The sequence below is a fragment of the Pteronotus mesoamericanus genome, unplaced genomic scaffold (genome assembly GCF_021234165.1).
Source record: "Pteronotus mesoamericanus isolate MK-2021 breed Mesoamerican mustached bat unplaced genomic scaffold, CSHL_Meso_final contig_169, whole genome shotgun sequence".
NCBI lineage: Eukaryota > Metazoa > Chordata > Mammalia > Chiroptera > Mormoopidae > Pteronotus > Pteronotus mesoamericanus.
This window is the reverse complement of record NW_026555068.1, coordinates 22108436-22126679: the sequence shown is the minus strand read 5'-3', so window position 1 is coordinate 22126679 and position 18244 is coordinate 22108436. Positions and strand designations below refer to the sequence as shown.

At 52.4% G+C, this 18244-nt stretch overlaps 2 protein-coding genes across 2 annotated transcripts; both read right to left on the bottom strand.

Moving 5' to 3' along the window:
• Positions 1 to 524: 524 nt before the first annotated feature.
• CLDN22 (claudin 22) lies at positions 525 to 1187 on the bottom strand. The gene has a single exon (XM_054565818.1). It carries the CDS (start codon positions 1185 to 1187, stop codon positions 525 to 527), a length of 663 nt encoding a protein of 220 aa, XP_054421793.1.
• A 1532-nt stretch (positions 1188 to 2719) lies between these two features.
• On the bottom strand, positions 2720 to 3382 carry LOC129064706 (putative claudin-24). The gene has a single exon (XM_054565817.1). The coding sequence runs from the start codon at positions 3380 to 3382 to the stop codon at positions 2720 to 2722; it is 663 nt and encodes a 220-aa protein (XP_054421792.1).
• Between the last annotated feature and the right edge of the window lie 14862 nt (positions 3383 to 18244).

Here is an 18244-nt window from a genome sequence, read left to right as displayed (position 1 = left end):
AGTCTCTAATTAAAGAGCCGACGTGCCCATGGCTCTCACCTCTCAAGCTTCCAAAGAAGCAGCAATTTTTTACGTTATAATCAGATGTCATACATCTTAAATAAATACACAATGAGACTGTTTCTGTATACTAGGTGATCTTAAACACTTGGAAGACATGATTAGCAGTAGCATTTCCCATTGCCAGGATGATGTGTCCCTATGAAGAACACCTTCAAAGACATGTAAGTACTGATAGAATGTTTTATTTGCTAGCTCTGTGCAATCACAGAATCTGTGTTAAAATCGAGAAAACTCATCCACAGTAACGAGCTTGATCACTATTAAGTCTTGATTGGTTTTGGATTCAAAGAGTAGAAGATAAAAGTGGTTTATTGTCTTAGAAAGAAATTGTAGTTTAAGCAGCTGATAGCCACGTGCATTTTGAAAACTCATGAGCGTGGTAACTGCAGCAGGAAACCCTCCCCTGTCCAGCCTGCAGCCAGCACCCATGCGAGGAGTGGACGCCTCTGACCCCATCTGGCTTAGATTTGCAGGTGGGTGTTTCTCATCTCCAGGTGTTGACGGAGGCACTGCGCCTCTGCCGCTGGGCTGTGGCCGGAAGCCAGAGGAGCTTGGGCACAACATGCTGCCCAGATGAGCAGACACCCCCCTAGCAGGAGACAGAACCCAGCAAACCAGCCAAGGAAGAGGGCTTCCCCAAACTCCCACCTGGGCACAGTCTCCAAGATGGTCTCATCCCAGAACTCCTGGACGGTCACATGGGCAACCCAGGAGACCGGCACGAGGGCTGCGAGGCTGGCGGTCCAGAGCAGAATCCCTCCCAGGATTAACAGCTGCTTCTTGAGCTCTTGCTGCCTCTCTGCAATTCTCAAGCAGTCCAGCCCCAACCCAGAGACCAGCAAGCCCAGAAATCCCAGCCCATTGGACAGGAACATTAAAATCCTGGAGATCCGGAGTTCGGCAGGCAGCGCCAGGAAAGAATCGAAGTCCTTACATTGCGTCCCCACTTCATCCCGAATGACGCAGGCTTGCCAGAGTCCAATGGTCCAGTTTTCCATTACGTTTAAGTCCAGGTTGCGGTTTTTCCAATGCGGCAGGTAGTTTGTAAGACAGGTTAAAACCCACCCCAGCAAAGAGAGTGAAATTCCAGCTGATTGTGCCACAGTTCTCAATACTAAAGCCATTATGAAATCCTGCGAGCTTTAGCCAAATGAATTCCTACCTTTCGGTTGCGGTGAAAAGAGTGGCACACTTGTGTTTTCACTTGCAGAGCTCGGAAATAGCTTTTCATTGTGTATATAAGAGGATTCTTGCCAGAGTATTGTTTGATCCCATGTCGAATAGGTTTCATAAAAGGAAAGGGAACTAATTCTGCAAACCTGTGATGACAAGGAGTGGCCAGGGTCCATTTTCCAGTAAGCAGTTTGTCCTCTGAAAGAACATTAAGTGGTAATAATCCTCCTCTCATTGTTCACGTCTAAATGGCTTTCCTGTTGTTCCCAACCTTCCTAACAAGTCAAAGAACTAAGAATTCTAAATGCAAATGTTTAATTGACAGTTCAGGTTCAAGGCCTGCCACTTCATGTCCTGCTAATTGCACCTGTCAGGTTTTTGCCTGTAATTGCTCTTGCATTTCAGTACACATGTTGTGGCAACATGGAGTGTTATCATTTTTTCAAAAAAGGGTTCAAGAAAAATATTTCTTAACCAAATAAATCGATCTCATCAGAAATTTCTCTAGATCTTAGATTAAGCCCACTTTTTAAAAACGTCCTAGGCTATACATAGCGCATCACATATGAGACAATATTAAAATACCAAATCTGTTTACCTACATCCCTTTCTGTCAAATTCATACACAGGTGCATAAACATTTGTTGTTGTTTTTTTCCTTTGCTTAAATATTCTTTCTATGCTGTGGAAAAGTTAAACAATAAGACGGAGATTACAATCAACATCTCTCTTGCTGCAACACTGAAATATATATCCCCAAATCTTTTCATTGAGCAAAGGAAAGTTATTATTAGGGCAAATGAACTGTCACTATCTCAATATCAAGCAAAAAATGTTTAATTGTTTATTGTTTTTGAGTACAAAGGTTTTGAGGGAAGAGACAAGAAAGGAGATGGCCAGTATTTTGAATCTGAGCATATCAGGATGTACTGAAAACCTTTTAGCCTCATAAAACCCTGCCTCACAGGGCACCTTGTAATTTCCTAAACACAAACCACCTCTGATCAAAGAAGACCAAAGTCATCGCTGTGGAAATTACTCTTTGGGATAAGCTAAACCCATGGTCTTGCCAAAGTACAATGCTTAAAAGATGTCGGTTTGTTAGTTTTTCTCTTTAGGAAACAAGGTAATTATTCCAGCTACCAACAAAAAGTTTCTTATATAAAATAAGCACTTTAGAGCTTAATACTGCCCAGGATGGACAACCACCACCATATCTTGATTTAAATAACCAGATCAATGAAATATTTTTGCTCATACCTATGAAATGCTTAATTAACATAGTAACTTTCTTTTAGATACAAGATTGCCTCTTCTCCAGACTTTTGAGGGGGGAAGGGAGATCTAGAATAGAAAAGTAATCATTAAATGAGAAAATGTGAGCAGCACAGACTCGGCAGCATAACAAGGACCTGTTTCTCACACAGACCCCTGCGTCACAGCTGGTGCAGACAATGGGTCGGCCTCTCCGGTCTTGTCAAAGTCACACTTTTGGAACTGCAGCCCCATGTTCCAGGCATGGACACTGAGTGTCTGGTTTTGCTGCTGTGTAGTGGCCCAAAGCCGGAGGAGCTTGGGCAGAACAGGCCACCCAGATGAGCAGACACCCCCCTAGCAGGAGACAGAACCCAGCAAACCAGCCGAGGAAGAGGGCTTCCCCAAACTCCCACCTGGGCACAATCTCTGGGACAGTCTCATCCCAGAACTCCTGGACGGTCACGTGGGCAACCCAGGAGACTGGCACGAGGGCTGCGAGGCCGGCGGTCCAGAGCAGAATCCCTCCCAGGATTAGCAGCCGCTTCTTGAGCTCTTGCTGCCTCTCTGCAATTCTCAAGCAGTCCAGCCCCAACCCAGAGACCAGCAAGCCCAGAAATCCCAGCCCACTGGACAGGAACATTAAAATCCTGGAGATCCGGAGTTCGGCAGGCAGCGCCAGGAAAGAATCGAAGTCCTTACATTGCCGCCCCACTTCCTCCTGGATGACGCAGGCTTGCCAGAGCCCCACGGTCCAGTTTTCCATTTCGTTTAAGTCCAGGTTGAGGTTTTTCCAATGTGGCAGATAAGTGGTAATAATGGATAAAACCCACCCCAGCAAAGATAATAAAAGTCCAACAAACTGCATTACTACTCTAAAGATGAAAGCCATTGCCATAGACCTTGTGACTTTTGCCACCCCTCTACGAGCTGCTGTCTTTTCGTGGTGGACAGTAGTGTGCTGAGCTTGGTTCTAAGCTGCCTGGGATATAAGCTTTGCCCCTTAGCTCTTTGGGCACCCTGAAATGCGTTTTTGTTCTTTGTGAATACAACGTTTCATGTAAAGGACTCAGGGCTCTGTTAAAACTCTGAGTTAGGCTTTCTGATAAGGATTTGACCTGTTACCTTCCGACTTGCTTGGTAAAACTATATCCCCAATGCTTGATGATGCTAAGTCTAAGGATGAACAAAGAGGCTTCTATGACCCCTCACCCTAAAGGACAACAGAAATCTTTGTGCTTCAATATGGATTAATTAGATTTTAAGTGATGATAAAAGGCCAGCTCTCTCTATAACAGGACCTCATTGTAATCGTTGAACCTGAGATTTCAGGATGCAAAGCAAGCCCTTGTACAGAAAGGCAGACTTTCCCTATAATCTTCACTCTCCTTGGATTCCCTCAACCTACACAAGAGCCTGGCCCACGTTCTTGAGTGTCACAGGGACGCAGCCGGGACTTGGCAGGCACGGTTCCCTCAGATCCCTCTGAAAGGTAGATGCTGGTTCACTGGGGTCATTGAAATGGCAATGGCGGAGGCTCTTGCCCAGGGAGGAAGGGCGCATCCTGGGAAGCTCTGGGTTTCTCCGGGAGGTGCCGTCCGTCCTCGTGAAGGACTTGGGGCACAGCATGGTGTCTCACAGAGGCGTTCTCTGCCCAGAGCCGGGCTGTCTTTACTGTCACTTAGGAGACAAAGCAGCCGTAGCATGGAGACTCCCAAAGTTCAGGGCCTAAGAGGCTGGTCTGGAAACAAGAGCCAAGGTGAGGCTGTCGCTGGAGACGTCATCGCTTCTGGCTTTGTGATTCAGGCCATGCCTTGGGAGGGGCACACGGCCGAACCAGCCCCTCAGAGGCCTCCCCAGGCCACTCCAGGCCCTGCTGGGCCCAGCTGCTCGCCACAGGGCCCCGGGGTGTCCGGCAGCCCCAGTGAGCAGGCCGGACCCGGAGGGCCTGCATGGGGCCCCTCCTGGTGGGCAACAGCCTCCGCCCAGCACATGTCAGCTGTTGAGTCTAGTCCAGCGCTCGAGACGATCCTTGATGATCTCACCCAACAGGAGACTAGAGAGACAGACCCCCACATCCCACCAAAGCCCCACCAAGCAGAAGGGTAGGCTTTCTCCATTATTTTAAAGATAAACTCTTAACTTTCACAGATTTGCCAATCCCTTAGGACTTACTGCTGTCCTCAGTGGGCTAAAATAAGTAACTGTTCCCATTTGTATAGACATCGGCTCCAGTCAGGGTGAGAGGATTGCCCAGCACCTCATCCCCAGCAGATGGGCTAGAGGGAAGCCAGCGCTTCCCTCCTGGGAGGCGAGTGGACAGGAGAAAGGCCCCGGGAGCAATCGCTAACAGTTACCAGGAGGTGGCTCTTATTTCACACTGAAATGTTTTGATATAAACGGGATGGAACAGGCTGCCCTGGGACGTAGCAGCTCCCCATCCCAACGGTGTGGAAAGGGTCATGCTCCCCGGTCGGGCTCTCAGGAGCAATGGCTGCCATGACGGCAGCTGGACTTGAATAACCGTAAGTGCCCTCTGGACTCATTCATTCTTCCAGCATTTAAAATAAAAACCAGTTGTGAGCACCTCCTCCTGTCTGGGCAGTGACTGCTGAGGGCCTGAAGACTCAACCAAGACCAGCAAGGATGCAGGTCCTGCCCTGGCCCCAAGGGGAGGAGGCCACCAGAGAACAAGAAAACAGGAGGATTCAAATCAGTGAAAAGAGCCAGTAGGGGTGTCCCGGGCAGAGGAAACCCAGCCCAAGAGCCCTGAGCCTGGGAAGCTCGGAGCCTCCACCCCACACTCCTGCCCCGAGGCCTCCCTTCTCCACATTGCAGTTCCTGGACTAGCTGCTCAGACAGACCAGGTGGAGCGGCAGGGGTGGGGCTGGGTGACCTTCTGCCGGCAAACAAATCCTATCACCACCCCGTTGTTCACCATGGACTACACTGCCTCTGTCTCAGGAATATTAATCTAGAAAAAAAGAGGAATCCTCCCTACCAAGCAGGGCTCCACAGGTCAGGTCGTGTGCATTTCTGATGGCCCAAAGGTTCAGGTGACCAACCATCCGAGTTTGCCCAAAGCCACACACCCTGAGAAACCTCTCAGTCCAGGACCAGGGTTAATAAATGTCCCCACACAAACCATCCCCAAATTTGGTCACTTCAGCCAATAACCGTATATACAGGTATGTTGCTATGAACCTGCAGTTTGGGTGACACTGACTGAGTAGGGACAGTTCATGTCTGCTCCCAGTGGTGTCCCTGAGGCGGAGTCACCTCGCATGACCTCGTCTCAGGAGTCACCAAGCTTCACTTCTGCCATTTCCTTATAGATGGGGCAGCCGCACAGGCCTGCCCCACTCAAGGAGAGTGTATAGCAAGGTTCTAGAAGAGCGTGTGGGACTGGAAGTATTTGTGGTCACTTTTGGAAAAAAGAGTAAGTCGGATTGACCCGTTAAATGAAGCTGTTGACCAGATCCAGTCTCCAGGAGAGGCGTGGCAGCAAGCATCGCGCAGAAGAGATGGCCTTTCCCTCTCTGCTCGGTGTTACCCTCTTCTGCGCAAGGTTAACTGAGTCCATGGCCACACCAGACTCTCTGGGTTCTGCAGACTTTGACAGGTTTGGCACGAACTCCTGCCACCGGCAGCCTGTGCCATCGCCCTCGGCTGCATGTCCTGCCCTTTCTGCTAGTTCACAGTCGCTGTCAGAGAAGAAAGTCCCCAGATGTGAGGCTCTGATTCTGCCTCACGCGTTCAGGTTCCTCTGGGCCAGGGACCGAGCCCGAGGCAGGAGGCTGGGGGCGCACAGATCTGTCCTCAGGCAAGACCCGCCCCACAGAAGGCGGTGTGTTCACTCCTCCCCCAGACGGCGCTGAGCGCTGTTTCAGGGGAGGGAGACCGGCAAGCACGTCTCCAAAGACAGGGCTGGCCCTGCAGGGTGGTGCGTGGGAAACGGTTTCAACAGCTGGTGCTTGGCGGGCAGAGCCGGCGACCCCATAGAACAGGAGGCTGTGAGGCTTAGTAATCTACAGCTAAATCATTAGGAGTTTAGAATACAGATAATTAAGAGCCTTTGAAGGGTTGTAAGCAATGGTATAAAGCAATCGCTTGCGCATTACTGGTGGCTCTAGTAATGAGCTTCTTTGTGTCATCAAAAATACAAAAGCCACACAAACAAGGCCACCTGAAGCCACACTGTAGCCCGACTGACTGCGGCTTAGAGTGGTGGGTGGCGGGTGGCCTGCGCTGGCCCCCACCTCATCAGCTGGTGGCGGTGGCCTTGCCGTGGGGCAATATGCAGGGGATTGAAGAGACAGGGACAGAGGCACAAGATGTCTTCTGAGAGCGTTACAGTGAAAGAGACACAAATCCCAAGTGGTCAAAATTATCCTTAAAAAGTCGCCCCGAGGCCCTGGCGATCAGTGCGCATGGGCGTGAGTGCGGGGCTGGCGGCCTCGCCTGCAACAGCGCGCCGCGTTCTCCCGCGTGCTGGGGAGACCCCGGGGACGACTAACTGGGGAAACAATAAGCTCCGCCATCGAGCAGGGAGAATCGCCCCTCCTCCTGCAGGGGCCGCCGGCCTCTCTGTCCTGGCACCTGGGTGCAAAGACAGGGCTTCCTCCTGCCCATTTTTTTCTATTAAAAGAAAATGCATAATCCTGGCCCGTGTGGCTCAGTTGGTTGGGCAACATCCCAGAAAACCCCAGGGCACCTGCCTGGGTTGTGGGTTCAGTCCCCCGTTCGGGCGCGTTGAAAGGGTAACCCATGGATGTGCCTCTCACTCATCGATGTTCCTCTCCCTCTCTCGCTCCTCTCTTCCTCTCTCTCTAAAAATCAATAAACATGTCCTTGGATGAGAAGATAGATAGATAGATAGATAGATAGATAGATAGATAGAATGCACTGTTTATTCCGTTTGTCTTCATAGGTCTTGTCTTGCTAAATGCAAATTAATTCTCAAGATTAATCCTATGAGCTCAGCAATCAGACCCAGACACATTGCTGCTTTCACAATCCCTGCAGCACTGCGCTTTGTATCCACTATGTCTTCAACAGGTATTTGCCCAGTGAATGGATATGCTGGGCTCTCAGTGTATTCAGTGTAAATACTGAATGTCAACGTGAGAACTGTGTCCCCATTGCCTTTTGTAAAGACGGTGGCCGGGCCATCCTGGTCTGTCTGAGCGTGACCAGTGAATTCAAAAAGAATGAACTCCATTCACCACCTAGAGTGGGACAGAAAATGTTGCCAAGTCGTCAGAAGTCAGCAGAAGGCAGTCAAGACGGACATACCGCAGTCTGGAGAAAAGACGGCACCTCTCTCAGTCCTCCAAATGTTCACAGGGTGCTAGGGACGGATGCTTTCTCCCCCTTGTTTTCCTTATTTATAGTTTCTAAATTTTCTACAAACCGTGTAGGAATCTCATAAGAAGAAAAAATAAATGTTACCAAAGGAAAAAAGGAAACTTGCTTTAGTCTGTTCTCCCCCAGAATGTCCTGAACAAAGCATGTCAGGTCAGCGGCAATAACTTCCAGGAGCTGACTTCCAACAGATGCTCCCACGTAGGAAGCCACCGGCCACAAGTGTGAAGATCCGGTTGCACCTGTTGCACTTTCCAGGGCAGTGTGAGTTTATATGTGTCGACACGTTTTTCCTTACAGTCTCGATGTCCTCCCCCTCCCCGCCCTCCGCTCCCTGTGGTTGAGAAGCAACTCCGGGACTCCTCCATCTGTTTCTGGCAGAGCAGGGAACCCAGGTCAGCCATGACTTGCTCTCCCTGCGTGTCTGGAGGAGAACTGTGTGGCTTCCCGCCGCTGTTTGAACGCCTAGTTTTCTGATGACATTAGGCCCCAGCTGAGACCTTATTCCAAGCTTCTTAAAGGACTAATGCTTGAAAAATCATGCACAATCTCAGTTCTGGACAGCGAAGGAAGTGTCCTGTCCTGCGGTAACCCATGGGCCTGAGAGACAGAATGAGGTATGATAATAATGGCCAGTATTTATTGAGCACTGACCACTTGCGAGGCATTAGGATAAAGGATTTGTCTGTGTCCTGTTCTCCTCACAAGAACCCTCTGGTGTAGGCACTGTTATTATCTCCGTTTTACAGATAAGGAATCGATGCTTAAATTAGCCAATTAGCTTGTACCGTGGAGAATTAAGCCCAAGCCTGCAAACACCAACGTGCGGAGCACAATCATTTTGGCTGTAGATTTTGGCCATTGCTGGGCTCACCTCCCCCATTTTGTCTTGAAGGTTTACCTACTAACCCTCCGCATTCACTGAGCACAATGCCACCCCCGCCCCCAGCCCAGCATTGGCGGGGGCTAAAGCCGCGGAGGCTTACCTGGCTTTGGGGCTGTCACGTTAGACCCTGGGACAGCAATGGGGCTTTGCAAGAAGGAATGTGGGAACGTCCCAGCCAGGGATACGGCCTCCACCCTCTACACAAATAGAAATGAAAAGCCCTCTATCTCAGGATTAACTGCCTTCTTTTCTTAGTAAATCCTTTCTAAATATGCATGAAGGTTCACACCCCTTGGGAGCTAAGTCAATTTCCAGTCAACAGGAGGGAAATCATTGCAAGTTGGTGACAGCCTTGGCACCTTTTGGGGTGCCAGAGGCAGCCAACACCCCAGACACTACCGCGGCCTCCATTCACAGGGAGCTGAGGCCTGGAGGCCAGACTTGCCTGTTCGGGACGAGAGCCGAGGCCTGGGCCTGGTCTCCAGGCTCCGGTTCTGGGCTCCCCCTTCATTCCCCCGGGGCTGGGTTCCGGCAGGAATGCTCAGCCCCAGCTGGCGCCCCAGCCTTCTCAGTACTTGTCCCTTCTCTGGAAGAGAGACCAGATGCTCTTGTAAACTCTGACTGAGCACCTGCCTGCCATGTCGGGGGGTCTGCGTGAGGGGCAGGGGGCAAGAGAGGTAGAGGGGGAGGGTGCGACTCGGGGTACAGGTCCCAGAGGGAAGATTGGGGGGCAGGGGGTTGGCAGGAGGTGCCCCTAGGAAAATAAACTTGGTCACAGTCATTCCGTTATTTGACAATTATTTATCGAGCTGCTACTCTATGTGAGGCATCGTGCTGGGCCCAGGGGTAAGAAGTGACTAAGAAATACATAGTCCCGGGCCTTCAGGTGGGGAGCTAGGTAATACACAAGTGGAAAGAAAAGACCAAGATAATCCCAGATTCCAATGAGATTCCTGAAGGATGGCCTAGCTCTCTCTGAGAAAGTACCATGTGAGCCAAGGATTAAGCAACAAGGTAATCGAGCAAAGACCAGAGGACCATTCTAGGCAGAGGAACTGCGAGTTCAAAGCCAGGCGGGAACATGCTTGGCTGTGTTTTGGGAACACAGCAAAGGGCGGTGCAGAGGGAGACCTGTGAGCAAGGTGAAGCGGGGACCAGGTGAGGCCGGGGAGGTGGGTGAGGCCGGAAGGGGCACACAGGGGAGGGGGTCGCATTGTAATCACTTCCCGTGGCCACAGCCTGGAGCAGCGACATGCTCCAACGGGTTTTGAGACGATTTGCTTGGCTGCTGGGAGGACTGGACAGAACAGGGGCTGCTGGAGTGGGGATGAGGTCGCTGGGCCTGGGAAGGAACTGGGCGAGAAATGGGGGAATTCAGGCTGTGTTCCCTGCAGGGTGAGCGGGCAGGACCTGCTGAGGACCAACGCGGGGGGTGAGGAGCAGTCAGCGACACTCGGAACCTTGGCTTTAGCCGCTGGCTGTCACCGGCGGAGGGGTCCCGTGGCTGACTGTGCACACCGGGTGTGGACTCCTCACCGACCCCGGGCGTGCTGAGGACAGGCTGGGGCTCCACGTGGTCAGCATGGCAACGCTCCAGCCTCAGGGAGCTCTGGGCTGGGTTAACAGAGGGATTCTTCCAGAACGACTTCACAGGAAGCAACAGCTCTGAGAACAAGCCTGCTGCAGCCAGGAGCTGGGAAGTGAGAATCTCAGGGAACAAAAGATAAAACGTGAATATGCGTTGCTGACGGTGCCGGGTGTGCTGGGGCCACGAGGTCGATACCACATGCAGCACAACCCTGGGAGCACCGTTTGCAGAGAACATGATGGAAAGGCCGCCCCCTGGAACGGGGCAGCCCACCAGGCCTGTGCAGTCTGTTCCTTCTTTTTAAACAAAAAGACAGACTGGATAAAACTGGGGGAGTTCTCCGTCACCCATTCAACAGGCGTTTATTGAGCGTCTGCTGTCAGCCACGGCTCATGGGCCCTGCCCTCGTGGAGGTCAGAGTCTGAGATTTGCGCCAGGAATACGGAATCAAGGCCTATGTGGAAGCTTCTTTGAAAAAGCAGTCAAATGAGTTAAGTACCTAGGAGCATCCACTCCCGGTCCTGGGCTTCTGGGTACCCTGACCCCTCAGCCTGGCAGGGTCACTAGACTCAGGCACATGCCAGGCAGAGGCGGGAAATTGCCTTTCTGGATCGGTGAGCCTCCCTAGCAGCCGACTGTGTCCCTGAGACGTTCAGGCTGACCTGGGGCACATGAGGGCGGGCGGTTCCAGTCACGGCCTCGCAGGCGCTGTCCAGCCCGGCAGGCTGTGCCCGGGCGGCTACCGGAGCACCTGCCTTCGCCCCCACACACGGCTCCACAGACTCCGGGCTCTTCATTCTCTCGACAGGCGGGTTCTCCAGTCCTAGACACTGTGTGCTAAGCGGTCTGATGGGGGATTTCTCTCCCAAACGCCCTGCAGAGGAAGTCCTTGCAGCCCAGCAATAGTTTTTGTCGTGCCTTCTCTTTCAGAAACTCCGTGTTACCTGTCAATGCACCTGCTCCCTCGCAGAGGCAGGTGTGCGGCACAGCCCCGCCGGCCGTGGGGTCCAGCCGCAGAAAGCTGTGCCTGGCGGCTCCCACGGGGGGACGCCGCTCCGGCCCGGCAACATAAATGGCCCTCGACACCCCACCTAACACTCATAAAAATGGTCTCACTTCAGAATTACGGCAGGGGTTTTTTTCCCCAAAGAGGATGAACCTTTCCATAAATCAAAGGCTCTCTAAAGGAAACCGAAGAGTGTCGGCTCTGGAATCAGAAAGACCTGGGTCCAAGGCCTGACTCTGCCGCTGACACGGACGCATGATGCGAGGAGACAGCTTCCTTCAATTCCCAGATCCCCGGTCTCCCAACCTGTAAAATAGTGACAGTAGTAACCACGCGCCAGCTTGCACAGGCGGCTGGGAGGAGCGCGGATAATGACGTGAATCCAGGCGCACCTCAGAGGCTCTCGATAAATGAGTTCCTATTTTTATTTTGTATTTTGTCTTTCCGCCCCAGCTGCAGAGGCTTGCATGAAAATGCCTTTCTTCCGCACTGGGGTGTCGGTTATTGTGTGCCGGCTGAGACGGCTGCCTTCCCGGAGTCTTTCCATGCAGCGGGGCTCTCGTGAGCTGGGGGTCTGTGCCATGGGAAAAGCCTTGGCAGGCAGGCTTGGCTTGGCCTGCCGGCCGTGAAACCCGGCCTCCCTCCCCAGGCGCGAGTGAACGGCTCTCTCACCGGCTCGCCCCTCTCCCACACCGGGCTGTCCATGGCTGTTTTGTGTGACTCTCTCCCTTGCCTTCAGATTAAGGAGATCAGGTACCCTGCTCATCGACTGTGGTTCCTGTGGCCACAAGCTCACCCGCTCCACCGGTGGCTGAGGCTGAGAGGCTGGATCCAGACTCAGTGTTTCTTGCCAAGTTTCTCTGGGATCCTGCTTTGGGAGAAGGGTTACAGGTATTGTCAACACGAAGATTTCCATCACTCTTAGCTGGAAGGGAAAGTTCATTTCTAAGAGGAGAAAATCTGATTAAAGAGATTGTAAATGTGAAAAAACTTTGCATCTGCCTGAATATTTTCATTCATCCTTTCACCTGTCCATCCATCTACCCATCGGTCCACCCACCCACCCATCTGTCCACCCACCCACCCACCCACACACCCACCCACCCATCCATGTCTCCATCCACCGCCCCCCCATCCATCCCTGTACCTCAAATCCCAGAGTTGAGTGCTTTAATAAGTATGCCAAGCACATGAGGCACAGGGCACCAGAGAAAGAAAGAGGGGTCCTCACGATCAAATAGCTCACAGACCATTCAGGGAGACAGACAAACAATTGAACGCCACAGAATAAGAGTGAGGTGAGGGGCTGGGGGACAGAGAGGAATAACTGAACACTTTCTGGGGGCCCTCGTGCTGGGGCCGCACAGTGACGGGGGCCCCCTGGAGTGAGTGATGTCCCATGTCCGTGAAAACACAGTGCGGCCCGACAGGGCAGGGAGGAGGCCCAGGCAGTGCAGGCAGAAGGAACAGAAGCTGCGAGGCCCAGAGGCCAGAAGTCAGAGCAGGGTCCCAGCTAGAGAGGCTGGTGGCAGCCACCAGGGAGAGCTGGGCTCAGGGGGACTCAGTCTTTTGTTGAGCCATTGACCCTTCGTGCAGTTGCATGAAGCCTGTGGAGTCCTTTTCAGAATGATGTTTTTCAATGCATACAGTAAAATAAATTAAATTAAATGGTAAAATATATAGGATGCCCTGAGAGGACAGAGGGCAGCTCCGCCCCCAGGCGGGAGGTCCCGGCCAGATGATGTCTAAATGACAGGCACGCGCAGGGCGGTGGCCGAGTGCCTTGTGTGTGGGCACCACCGGGCTCCGTCAGCTCCCAGGGCCCTGGGTGGGCGGAGGGTGATCCCTGCCCGGAGGGGAGACGTCGACCGCGTGAGGGCCTCAGCCTCAGGGTGGCACAGACACGGTGGGGTTTTCTCTCATTGCCCGTGCAGAGAAGCAGGCACAGAGCTGAGCTCTCAGTCCCTGTGTGACATCCAAGACACGCCTCCAAGACCACGGAACTCCATCTTCGTCCACGCTCTCATAAAAATGCATGGAGTCTGCATCGATGGAGGTCCGCGCACGTGCGGCGCAAGGGTCCTTAGAAGTCGACTTTGTTAAGGAGAGAGGACAACGGGCACTGGTGGGGGCTGCCCCCACGCTGACCGCTTCTGCTCCCCTGGGTGCTGCTTGCTGCGTCCTTTCGTGCCGGGATCCTTACGCAGAACTGCGGGCATCTGGCCCCAGGCCAAGCGGAGGGATTCCGAACCCCCAGCAATGACAGAAATGTCACTTACAACAACCTCCCGACTATTAAGCTAACACAATTTAAATAAATAAATAAATAAAGCACAACGTTGGCAGGACTTTGAGGAAATAAGCTCATTCGTACACGGCTGGTGGTGCTATGTAGTGGCTCTTTCTTGAGAAGAACTGGACAACGTGAAACAAGAGCTGCAAACGGTTTGACCCGGTAATTCCACTTTGGAGAGTATGCGAAGAAAATAATTCCAAAGAGGGAAGAAAACCTAATATGTACAAACAGACGCACCGCAGCTGCAGCTTAACACAAACTAAAACTGGAACTGGCCCAGAAACACAACAACAAAGGAAGTGGCTAAGGAAATCGTGCCGCGGCGTGAAATGGTCTACAGCCATTAACAACCACAAATATGTGGACCGCGTCAAGGCCTCCAAATCCAAATATTGAAGCAGCGATGGAATGTAAAAGTGGCGTGCACGTTCTGAGAGGAACCGAAGTTTTTAAAGTCTCTATTTTCATAACTGATCAAATCTTCCAGTTCCTCTACCCCTGCCGATGAGGGAACAGAACTTAAAACTCCTCTAGTTTAACATCACTTGCCTTCCGTGCAAACAATTGTTCTCAGTTTAAACAGTTTTTGCCAAGAAAATACTCAGACGACTCAGAGTTCCCGTAGCTTCATTTGCCTAGCCCCCCTCCCCGCCACTGCACCTGCGTGCCGCAGCCGCCCAACCCTCCCCGGCTCTGCGGGCGCCCCCGCTGAGTAACCCTCTTCCCCCAGGGATTGGCTCCAGAAGGAACCGGGGGCCCAATTCTGCCCCACAGCAAAGGAGAAAACACCTAAGGGCTCCTGGGGAACTTTCCTCTGGCCGGAAGGACATCCTCAGGAGAAGTCGGTCATCCGTCTCACCTGGGCGTCACAAGCGGGACTGCCCCGACCATTTTGCCCCCAGCCGAGGAGGAAGCCCATGTGGGGGGTGGCGGGGGGAAGGGCAGGGAAGGGGAGAACCTGGGGCCCTGGGGCAGCTGGAACCCACTGAGCCACCCGGCCCTGACTTCCCCCGAGGAGGAAACAGCTTCGCTTGTTTAAGACAATCCGAGCCACGGTTCTGGTTGTATTGATGCAGAGGCCTAGTTTCCTCAGAATTTATAACAAGGGAAAATGCTTTGTCTACCTGGCAATAACAATTGTATGTATTATGGTGCTAGAGAGAGAGAGAGAGAGAGAAAGAGAGAAGATTTTTTTGAATCAAGAAATTTCTTTATGATTTCTACATTTCACTTTTTCCTGGATAGGATTAAAATGCCAAACCCTCCGGTGTCCCACCTGTGGCCTGTGGAAGGGAACGGAGAACAAGCAAGGGAGTCAGGAGCCACGCCTGGCACTGCGGCGGAGACGCCGGCCAGCGGGGGCCTGGGGAGGCTTCCCAGGGGAAGAAGAGAAGGCTCAGGGGCCTGAGGGGAAGCGGGGGCCCGGGGAAGGCGCCCTGGGGGACAGATCAGGGTGTGCAGCGGGCTTTCTCTGGTTGGTCCTCAGTCAGAAGCAGAGACAAAAATTTGAGAAGCTCTTTGTTATGAATCAAGTGCCAGCCTTCTGGGGTTGGTTGTCACAGGGTTCTTGTTCGGCTTCCTAGACCCGTTGCAGGAGATAACAGTCTGACTTAGAGAGAGCAGGCGGCTTCCTGGACTGGCTACTGTGGCTCAGAGTCCTACTGGTACAGATGGCCTGGCCCCCACCCATTTGCACGTTCACGTCCAACCCAGGTGCAGGACCACGCATGTGCCCCAGCTCTGCTTGGCCTCTCGGGCCCCCGCTTACAGTAACATGGAGACAACTGTTCTCTCTTTCAGGCTGGAGTGCGGGTTAGATGAATTAATATATGTAAGCACCTGTCACAAAGTAGGCGTTACATAATGGTAGTCTATTGTAACACACTATAGAAATGATCCCTGAAAGTATAGTCTCGGCAGTCTATTGTATGTTAGGTGTGTGTCTGATGTCACCTTCAGTGATTCATGTTCTAATTGATCCTCAGTGTGAAGAATTATCATGTAGACTGTCAGCACCTCACACGCTATGCATCCACTGGGTTGATCAGAACCTCACGCTGAGGCGCCTAAGAATTTGCCAATGAGGAGTCCGTAGGCCAATGCTGTTGTGTTTTGCTTGCCTTGCCCAGTATGTCTTTCAAATTGAGACAACATTTAAAATTGCTGAGGATCCACTTTTTCAAAAAAAGATTTCTGCCTTCTGTTGCACATTCAGAAGTTTTTATGACAGCAGAGAGCCACCCGGCCCCATGGCGGCCATCAGCCGGGCTTTCGACGTGAGGGGACAGCCTCCCACAGCTCTCTCTGCTGTCCCGTGTCCGAGACCAAATGCCCTCTCCGCGGCTACTGCGCCCTTTATCTCAACTAGAAAAGCTGTCATGCTTAATCATTTTATTTCGGCCTTTTAAGCGAATGACTTCTTTCGTTTCGTTTTATATTGCTGATAGCTTCTTTTTCTAGTAAAATAAATATAAATAATAAACATTTTAAAGTCTAGTCTATGTGTTCCACTAGTTCTGCTTTGAATGGTACGTGTTGTCCCACTTTTGGGACTTTTATGATCTTTTGCCCCAGAGTGTCAGACACTCCGCAGGCAAGACCCGTCCAGGTTGAAGGCCAGGTTCCAGGCTGGGTGCCCGGGGGAAGCAGCGGGGTGGAGAGGGTGAGGCCCTGGCTACCCCCTTCCGTCCACTTTCTCCCCAGCGCGCCGCTCCCTTCCACTCCTCTGGTCTGAAATAAGCAGCCCACGGAGAAGACGGTCTCACGGTGGAGGCCGAACAGGGTGGAGGGGGCAACGGAGCCGGCCTGGTTCCCCGCACCTCCCGCTCTCCCCATCCTGACTTTGTCCCGCCCTGATATAGGTGCCCAACACCAGCGCCCCGGGCCTCGGCTGTCGTTGCTGATCTCTGCTGCAAACGGACAGGCGGCGATTATTCCAAAGTGTCTTGGGAAACAGGAAAAAGCACGGCTTCTTCTCGTTTGTTCCTCTAGCCCCTGCTTGTCTCTCCACAGGACTGGTGTGGATGTAGGGAGCCAGGAGCCTGTTGGGGTCCGCGACCTGACTGGAAGCTTCCACCACGGTCTTGCCGGAGAAAACCATCTCCCTGTGGCAGAGGCGGATTTCCACGATGCGAAGGAAATGCGACTTCAGGGCCCCGCGCCTGTACGAGCGCATCCCCTGCTCTGGGAGGGGCCTGGCAACTTGTTCACATGGCTCTTTATCAATTGATTCATTTTGTAAATTTGCAAGAGTAAGCTATTTTCACGGCAACTGGTTGAGACCATGGTCCCTCTCATCACCCTTCTTCTCACTGTCCCTCCCCCCAAACCCCCATGTTGGTCAGCGTTGGGGCGTCACCTTTTGGGGAGATCCAACTAAAGATTTAATTGGCGTTAGTGGAAATGTTTACATGGCCCCCAGTTATTTCCGAGCATCGGGCTGCTGACTGGAGTCCTCCCTGCCTGCGCTGACCACCCTGCGCCGTAGCCGGAAGACCCTGCCCCGAGGTCCGACGGCGGCTTGACTGTGACCGACAGGGGCCGCCACCAGAAACAGGCAGGTGGCGTGAGGAGAAACAGGTTGGACACGTGCAGAGCCCGAAGCTGGTCTCTGGAAAATCCTCCCGATCTTCAGGTACACAAAATTACTCGCAGAGAACCAGTTCTCATTAACACCTTGTCAACATGCGAGTCTCTCCTCTCTGAAATACGTCTAGTTCATGATGCGTAGTACGCTACTGTCAACGCGCCATATTCCTTTTGGGGAGGAAGTGGTGTGAAACAGAATTTATCAGCAGTCCCGTGTTGGAGAGCCCCGATCTCCAGCAGTTCTTCAAACAGCGCACCTCTGGACGAGAAGTCACACGTTTTGCGTATCCGGTGTATCATGTCTAGTCTCGGTGGACCCGATGCATCCTGTGTCGTGATGAAGTCTGGCCATTCCAGGTAAACACAACATGGAAGTCTATTCGAACACAGTGAAATAACCTGCAGAAACAAGGATTTTTCAGCGTCAAAGCTGCACAATTCGTCAGCAAGCCAATGGACTTCGCCTAAGAGCTATTTCACGTCGCATCTGTGCAGCTCAGCGTGACAAAGAGCAATTTAAAATGCACTTGAGTGGCTGATGAGCATGGCTTCCTGCTGCAATTCTTTTCATAAAGCAGACCCTCAAAATTCCCTCCACCGCGGGCCCTGCTAAACCTGAATCTGTCCCTGCTGGGTCCCCATGTCTTCCGCCAAAGTGGAAAAACAGAAGACACCTGGGAGGGGCACGTGTTCCAATTCCACAAAGGAAAGATAAAGAAAACGGTGTATGTATTCACAGGTGTGCAGGGTATGCCTGTAGCATTAAAATGAAAATAAAGCGCATCTGTATTGATTTTTCTCACGACCGGCCCACCTCACTCGCTCACATTCCCCGCCTGGCCCCTGTGAGTACCTAAGTGTGTCACCTCACCGCTGAACATTGTGTGGGCTTGACTCAGAGGCCAATGACCGCCAGGGAAGGTTGAGAGGGATGTGTGGGAGCCTTCGGCCACCGCTGTTGGGTGCAGGCTCCTGTTCAGGGGGAGACAAAGGACGAGTGACTTGCTGAGCAACAGGGAAGCCCTC

Coding starts and splice junctions, on each gene's coding strand:
- CLDN22 (XM_054565818.1), bottom strand. CDS start 1,187: ATGGCTTTAGTATTGAGAACTGTGGCACAATCAGCTGGAATTTCACTC.
- LOC129064706 (XM_054565817.1), bottom strand. CDS start 3,382: ATGGCTTTCATCTTTAGAGTAGTAATGCAGTTTGTTGGACTTTTATTA.